We start from the raw sequence: 8161 nt of genomic DNA, 5'->3' as shown, positions 1-8161 counted from the left end.
CGGCCACCGTGCAGCCAGAGGTCCCCGGCCTCGGCCTCCAGGGCGACCCTCGGGGCCGCGCCGGGCCACCGGTCGTCCGCTCGGTCGAGCATCTCCTCCGGACGCCGCCGGGGAGGCCGGTCTCCCCGCAGGGGCAGCGCCCTGGGAGCCCTCCGACGCCGGTAGGACTGGCGACCGCTCCCCTCTTCCCCGCGGACACACGGGACGTCTCCTCCTTCACCGGTGCGTTGTAGCTCTCACGGTAGACACGTCCCCATTACCTGATCAGCCCTTTGTCCGTAGGTACCGCGTCTTTGTCGGTCGTGGGTTTTAAACTCTGGGCCTGGGCGCTGTCCCTCAGCTCTTCAGCTCAAGGCGAGCGCTCTACCGCTCGAGCCACAGCACTTCTGGTTTTCTAGTAGCTTTTATTGAAGAATCACGGACTTTCCTGCCCAGGCTGGCTTTGAACCACGATCCTCAGATCTCAGCCTCCTGAGTAGCTAGGATTACAGGCGTGAGCCACCAGGGCCCAGCTTCGTGGCTACTTTTGAGAAATTGTAGCTATTATTACCTTCAGAGAATTCAGGACACTCACAGCCATTGGCTATCTGTACCCGATGTGCACACTGGATGCCATGAACGCGGCTGCACGTCTCACACCGGGGCCGGCCCTCTCCACTCCTGGCAGGCATACGGGGGTCCGGGCGCCTCCCCTCACCACAGGATAAGCAGGGCAGCAGTTAGTTTATTGAGCAGGGTGCTATTCTTTCCACACATGAAAGGACACAACTCCCCAAGTGTAACACCAAAGCCATGCTGGTCTGAGGGGTGATGTCCACCCTGTGCAGCGTAGGGCGCTTCACGCACATCCTCAGCTGCAGGGCCTCCCCTACGAGGCCCTGACAGCCAGGAGCTGTCAGCAGCCGCAAAGCCAGCCTGGGACACTCAGGACTTCAGATGTGTGTACGTGTGTGTGTGAGAGAGAGAAAGAGAATGTGTTTATTTGGGGGGGAGGGTGTTACTCCAATTATCTTTCTAGAGGCTACCAGCCCTACTTCTTATGGGACCAAACTTTTTTTGTGTTGGTTTTGGGGCTTGAACTCTGGGCCTGGTGGCTGTCCCTTAGCTCTTCAGCTCAAGGCCACAGCACCACTTCTGGTTTTCAGGTGGTTAATTGGAGATAAGGGTCTCAGGAACTTACAGCCTGGGCTGGCTTTGAACCCCAATCCCAGATCTCAGCCTCCTCAGGTGTGAGCCACCGGTGTTTAGCAGGGCTGAAGTTTAAGACAGGCTGGTAGGTGTGGAGCTGTTGACCATCCTCACTGAGGCAGGGTTCCTGGGGCTTTGGGGGGGGGCGGGGCTACAAGGACAGACGGCCTGGGCTGGAAGGGCTTGTGATATTCCTGGACCTTTGAGCCAGAGGAAATAGTACCTAGGGCTTAGAGCTCTGTGAGGGCTGTTCACAGAACTGGCCCCTGGCACGCAGGCATCCACTGCCCAGCCTTAACCAGAACCCAGGCTTCCACTGACCGTGTCCTCGTGGTTCATGGACATGCTCCCTGCCCTTGGGCCCTAGTGTGGCTCAGAAGTCAGGCAAAGGGGCTCCCCAATCTCTGGAGTCACTGGGGAGCTAGGGCATCCCCGGGCCCACCTTTTAGCCAGCAGATGGTCATGGGGGTTGTGCTGCTTGACAGAGGTGAGAAGAGGGGTCGCAGAGGGCCGGAGAAGGGCGTCTCCGGGAAGATGAACAGCAGCGACCCGTCAGTCACACTGTAGAACGAGAGGTGTCCAGCCTCATAGTCCAGAAAGATGCCCACACGTCTGGGAGGCTCCCGCAGAGGGGAGAAGGCGGGCTCTGTGGAGGTGTAATAGCTCCCAAGGAACACCAGGATCCAGAACCCACAGGCAGCCGACAGCTCCCCTTTCTCCTTCCGGTTGACATTCTCTCGGCAGACACCCAGGGCCCAGCTGCTGCGATCCCCAACCTCCACCTCCCAGTAGTGGCGGCCCGAGGTGAAGCGCTCTTGGCCCAGCACACAGGGACTGGGGTCGAAACGCTCAGGGCTGTCGGGCAGGGCCTGCCGCTGCTCTCCTCTCTGCACGCTCCGCCTGTCCTCACACAGGACCAGCTCCGGGTTGGCCGTGTCTGGGTCCAGAGTCACATCCACTGCAAAGAAGGGTCTAGGGTGAGAGTCAGCACCCGCCGCTCAGGGCCGGTGCTGCAGGAGACTGCCCTGCTGAGGCCCCAACCAGGGGGCGGCTTTCCCAACCACGTCTAGTTGCACGGGCCCTCCCCTTTGCACAGATGACGAGGAAATCCTGACTTCTCCATGTCTGTCCCGTCAGTCCCACACGGGAGCCTGAGCTCTGGGCCTCACATTCACAATGGGGCCGTGGGTTCTGGATGCCCCCAACATAAGAGATTCAGAGCGGCAGGCTGCTGCCTGGTCCCAACTACATTCTCAGGCAACTCCCCCCCTACCTCCAGGTCTGGTGCAGCCCTATAGCCTTCACTCTGTTGCTTTGGATGTCTAAGTATAGCAAGAAAGAGATCTGGACTCTCTCCCTGGAGCCTGGCACATTCTGGAAGCCTCAGAATTTCCTAATAAGAGCATCTTTTGTTATTCAGAGACCCCTCACATCACATCCGAGCGTCTGCTGGTGGTGCCTCAGGTCACCAGAGGACTAGCTATGGGTCTAGATACAAACGTCACCCATGGACTGAGCTCCTGGGACTTGGAGGACATTGCGTTTGATGATTGATGACTAATAATTGTATCATCTGCGCCCCCAAAAATGGCACTTCCCCGCAAGACTCCTAATTGGTGAGGTGCCAGGAAGGGACAGTTCCCAGAGGGCATGGAGCCTGGTGCCCTCGCAAACCTGCCCGGTGCTTCCCTTCTTTATATGTCGCTGACCTTTATCGTTTACAATAGTCCGGTAACAGTAATGCCTGGATCTTGTGAGCCTCCCGGTAAATTCTCTAACTCAAAAGGGGGTAGTGGGCCATACATTTGTAGGTCCCGGCTCACAACAGATTTGACACAGGTGTGGAGCCCTTGGCTATGAAGTCTGCAGTAACTCTAAACATCAGCACGCAGCCAGACTGCTTGACACAGAACGTTGTCCACAAGGCTGGAGAACCCCGCGCCGCTGGTGTCACGCAGAGCAGAGGGCGCTGCTCCAAGAACTCACAGCCCTGTGTCTGTCCCAGGGTGCAGTCCACTCACCACAGTCCAACCTCCCGAGGCCCTCATTCCTACCGTGAAATCTCTGCAGGGTCTCCACCAGGCCTGGGACCCTGCACACGGTCCTAAGCTCCATGGGCACCACTTCTGGAGGCTGCAGCTTCACATCCTGGGCCCTGCAAGGCACAGCCCAGCCTCGTCCTCAGGGCTGGCGGCGGCCCCCCACACCCAGCCCCCTGCCCCGGGGGGTCGCGGGCTCATACCTGCGCAGGGCCTCCTTAATGTCCTGTGGGGGGAGAGAGAGTCATGCGCTCAGCACCTGCACTTCTTGGGGACCCCTCCTCACACCCCATGACCAGGCCTTGGGCTTTCTTTGCCAACCAAGGTTAGCTCCAGGCCAAAGAAATACATCCATGTCGGGAAGAAGCCCATCTGGCACCAGGCTTGGACCAGGGACACTGGGCAGAAGCCTGAGCACAGGCACGGCGGCAGAGTGAGGGTGTGGTCCGCCACCCTGTCACAGCTCTCCTCCACCGGGCCATTCCCCCAGGAGGCGCCAGGCCACAGGCACACACCCCCCGCCCGCAGCTGGCACCATGCTGTGTGGACCTGGAGCCCTCCAAAGCATGAGCTGAATAAATCTTTCTTTACCCAACCTCAGAAAAATAACCAACACATCAACCCACCTGACACCCTGATACTGCACTTCCTCTGGCCAAAACTGAATGGAAATAAGTGCATTTCTGTAGTGTAAGACACTCAGTCTTCAGTGTTTATAGAAAGCCAAGTGCAGCAATACACCCGTGCAAAACACAATCGCGTGGAAGGCAGCTCCTGGAAGGCGTACTGTGTGTGTGTGTGTGTGTACGTGCGCGTGCACTTATACTAGGGTTTGAACTCCATGCCTGGGAACCATCCCTGAGCTGTTGTGCTCTAGGCTAGTGCACCACCACTTGAGCCACAGCTCCATTTCCAGCTTTTTTGGTACTTACTCTTGGACAAAAAGCTAAGGAATAGCACGCAGGCTCTGAGTTCAAGCCTCAGCACTGGAAGAAAAATAAAAACTAAGAACAGTACCCAGTGCAAGGCAGGGGCCTTCTTGCACTAAGCCATGAGTGAAGCCCGCATGCTCACGCCACACCACACACCAGCTGCCAGGCTGTTCCTGCCAAGAGGTTCCTTGCAGATGGGCCCAACAGCTGAGGCTTTCACATAAACAGGTCATTAATTCTGGGAGAGGAAACAGATCCCATGGCTTCAAGGAGCCTCGCGGGCACAAGCTCTGAAGCCCGGACTGCCTTCACTGGCATATGTGGAGATGCGGGCCTGGGGTAAAAGAAGCCTGCTGGGAAGGCACAAGGCAGCCACCAACTTCCCACACTTGCTCGCTGCTCCACCGGGAACAGCTGTGCGGGGGTACACAGCTAGGCGGCAGGGGCAAGGTCTTCCCGGATAGCAAGCCCAGCACCCAGGGAGACCAAGACATCTGGTTAGGAAGACCACTGTGCCAGAGCATGGGGCTGCAGGACTCAGGACGGAAAGAAAACACTGGCGCAGCCCCCAGGGCCTCCCCCCAGTTCAATCAGCCAGAAGGGAGGTTCTGAGGGGTCTTACTACAAATCATCTGGTGAGGAATGCACCAACACTCACAACACACACAATGTAGCAACACCAGACTGCACACTGTATAACTTCAAACCAAAGTTCCAAAGTGAGGGGAAAAAACTTTCCATGCATCCCGAGCATCCCAGCTTGTCCAACCTGACAGTCTCTCCTCTGCTTCCACCTAGAGCCCGGCCAGCCCCCCCCCCCCCCCCGTGTCTGACAGTTTGGCAAAGGCCATGCCACCAAGGGAACGTGGTAGGGGCCTCTTCCTGGTCCCTGACACGTCAGCTCGGGCTTCTTGCCCGTGGGCTGCCCCCTGTAGGAGGGTCCTGGTCTACACACTTCTCCTTGGCCTTGTCATCACACACGGACACTTTCCTACATCCAGAGCTATCTGTTTCAGGCTACCATGTTTACAACACATGAGGAGCACAATCAAGTTTCAGAGTATCTGTGGGGCCCCCCCAAATCCAGCTGAGCCCCGAGGAAGTGCCATCTGCAGCCTATCTGGGAACTCTTAGAGGTTACCCCTGTCGCTCCATCAACGCTCACTGGACAGGTTTCAGCAACTGAGGCAGAGAGTCCGTGGAAGGTGAGCAAGCTTTGGAGCAGACAGCCAAGCATGCTCAGTGTCATTTGGGTTGTCCCGAGGACAGAGAGGTGATTTGAGGGGAGAGAGGCCAGGTCAGAACGCACCAGCTTTCCAGGGTCAGAACCCATACCTGGAACAACTCTCCCAAGTACAGCAAAGGGAGCCAAGGGACTGGCTACGGCCTGAATACCCCCCAAAGGCACGTGAGATTAAATTGCCACTGTGAGGCAGTAAGAGATGGCCAATTGTATGGCTGTTAAGATGCAGCCTTGAAACTCCCCAGTGAATTACCCAGTGGTCACCATAGCAACAGAACTTGGACCAAGATGGTGCCCAGTAATGAAGACACTCATCTTCCAAGGGAAGAAAACAGAACAGGAAGAGTGGGCCTGCTGCTGAGGACAGGAGGAGAAGGAGGGCAGCATTCCTGTAGGTGAGTGTGTGATTTAGGCCCTCACCAAGAGGGAAAGCTGCAGGCGGGCTTTTGTTGCTGACCAATCACCAAACGCTACCCCCAAGCTGGGCAGGGAGCGCGCACGTCCACTCCAGTGTCGGTTCAGAACAGTAATGCCGCAGGTAGGAGGAGACGGGGGACAGACCCGGCAATCTTTGTAAGCACAGTCAGCCCCTCTGTATTCCCAAGGTTCTGCATATGTACATTCAACCAACCGCAGACTCAGAGAGTTGGGGAAAATGAAGAAATCCTGCCAGTAATGAACATATAGGCTTTTTCTCCTTTACATGTTCCCAAAGAACGTCATTTAGCAACTACATACGCAGCACTCACACGGAGGGTATGGTGCACTGTGCCATTTCACAGAACGCACCTGAGCCTCCTTCAATGTTGGTATTTTCTTTTTTTTTTTTTTTTTTTTTGGGTCCAGTCGTGGGGCCTGAACTCTGGGCCTGAGTGCTGTCCCTCAGCTCTTCAGCTCAAGGCTAGCACTCTACCACTTGAGCCACAGCGCCACTTCCGGCTTTTTTCTTTTTGCTTATGTGGTGCTGAGGAATCGAACCCAGGGCCTCAGGCATGCAAGGCAAGCGCTCTACCACTGAGCCAACTTCCCAGCCCCCAATGTTGGTATTTTCTAAGGCCCAGGAAGGAAGCACTTAAGAAAAGCCCTGTTTGAGGATGAGGAGGAACACTTCCAAACCTCTTTTATCCTGGGCTGGGTGGTAGAACACACTACATCTGGCTCAGCCCTGCCCACACTTCCCGGGTGAGTCTGGCCAGGCCCGCAGAGACCCGCGTCTGTGCCTCTGGGTGGCCTCACCCAGGGCTTCCTGCGCTCACTCATTCTCCAGCACTTGCCGCATCCATCTGTCTCTGGCCCTGAAGACAGCAAGGTCAAGTTCACAGTGACTGGTGGGACGCACTGTGGGACCCACCCAGCGGGGGGTGTGGAAGGCAGCGGTGGCAAGTGTAATGTGGCCAGTGAAACGTGGCAGGTGAACGCAGGACACGTGCCGAAGGCAAAACACACGCGTGTCTGGGAAAGCAGTGTGTCTGCTGACAGGCTGCACCATGTGGCCCCTTGGAGCTGCGTGGGCCTACGGGGACCCCCCCACTCACCTGCAGCAGCCCCAATGCCGGCAGCTGGCAGCGGCCCTCAAGCTCGGCAATGAGCGTGGCCAACTGGGAGCTCTGCTGCCCGAGCCTGGCCGCGCCCTCACGCAGTCTCGGCAACACTTCCAGCTCTTCCTCCTCCAGCTTCTGCAGCAGCTTCTGCTCCTCCTCCACCAGCAAGCGGCGCAACCGCTGGAACTCATCGAGCACATTTTGCCGCTGGCTCTCCACCATCTTCTGCAAGGTGCAAGAGCAACAGCCCTGTCAGGACCTGGGGACGCACCCACCCGCGCAGGACCCAAACCAATGTCGCCAGGCCCTAAACCCAACCTTGGGACCATGGACACCCCAAATCCACCACAACCCCCTGTTGCTCCAGGACTTTAATCTTGAGGTTACCAAGACTCCAGAGCCATCGGGAGCAGCACCACCGGCCGTCCCCACCCTGCTCCTCCTGCTGCCCAGGGCACACCGGCTCATCACGGGCCCCCGTGTCTGTGGGCACAATTCCTCCCGCACTGCCTCGGGCTGCCCCCGGGGGCCAGGACCCCTTTGTTGGCACCTGCCTGCCACAGGGCACACGTTTCCTCGGCCTGTGCTTGGAAGAGCAGTGCATCCTCCATCTGCCTCCGCAGGTGCTCCACGGACCTCTCCAGCCTCCCCTGGGGTGAAGGACACGGGCAGTCGTGAGACCCCTGCCCAGAAACGAAGCCTCTCAGCGGACTTCTCGCCTCGCTTGCCGCCCACCGGGCCAGCCGAAGTTTGCCCTGGAGCCGGGGTGCGGCGGCCCGCGCTGGTGTGTATCCTCACTGTGGGCCGTTCCTCTTTCTAAAACGCTCACCAATGGTGGTGGTAGGGGTCGCCCCCTCATTGCTTTCGGGGGCTGTGCCTTTTCACTTGGCTTTTTGCTAGTTAGCTGGAGGTGCGTCTCAGGGCCTTGCTGCCTAGTCCGGCTGCCTGTGGAAATGCCTAGACTCAGCCTCTCGGGTAGCTGGGACGGCAGAGTGGGGCGCGCGGGTCCCGCCCCCTGCGGGGCCCCCTCGGCGGGCCTCGGCCTCCCCCTCCCCGCCTCAGGCACAGGGCCTGCACCCGGTCCGAAGCCTCGGGAACACGAGGAGACCTCGCGGGCTCCAGCCCTTCCGACGGAGGCTTTCCAAACACGAGCTCGCGCGCAGCACGCGCGCGCCGCCGTCCCCGCGGGCGTCCCCGCCCCTCGGGCGTTCCCGCGGG

At 58.4% G+C, this 8161-nt stretch overlaps 2 protein-coding genes across 3 annotated transcripts in view; one reads left to right on the top strand and one right to left on the bottom strand.

Moving 5' to 3' along the window:
- The window catches only part of Obscn (obscurin, cytoskeletal calmodulin and titin-interacting RhoGEF), a 148191-nt gene extending 147958 nt beyond the window's left edge, over positions 1 to 233 (top strand). The window contains 1 exon segment of the mRNA XM_013015573.1: positions 15 to 233. Coding sequence (XP_012871027.1) covers positions 15 to 233 — 219 coding nt within the window.
- Positions 234 to 1170: 937 nt separating this feature from the next.
- The window catches only part of Trim11 (tripartite motif containing 11), a 13899-nt gene continuing 6908 nt past the window's right edge, over positions 1171 to 8161 (bottom strand). The window contains exons 2-6 of one of the 2 annotated variants that reach the window (XM_013015657.1): positions 7498 to 7593; positions 6938 to 7168; positions 3431 to 3453; positions 3243 to 3343; positions 1171 to 2146 (exon numbers count right to left, since the gene is read on the bottom strand). In XM_013015657.1, the coding sequence (XP_012871111.1) occupies positions 1599 to 2146; positions 3243 to 3343; positions 3431 to 3453; positions 6938 to 7168; positions 7498 to 7593 (999 nt within the window). In that variant the 3' untranslated portion in view covers positions 1171 to 1598. The remainder of the gene's footprint in view (positions 2147 to 3242; positions 3344 to 3430; positions 3454 to 6937; positions 7169 to 7497; positions 7594 to 8161) is intronic. The other variant, XM_013015656.1, reaches the window with a different exon arrangement.

Source organism: Dipodomys ordii, unplaced genomic scaffold, assembly GCF_000151885.1.
Source record: "Dipodomys ordii isolate 6190 unplaced genomic scaffold, Dord_2.0 Scaffold27, whole genome shotgun sequence".
Taxonomy (NCBI): Eukaryota; Metazoa; Chordata; class Mammalia; order Rodentia; family Heteromyidae; genus Dipodomys; species Dipodomys ordii.
The sequence above is the reverse complement of the archived record's forward strand: the minus strand, read 5'-3'. Positions and strand labels throughout refer to the sequence as shown.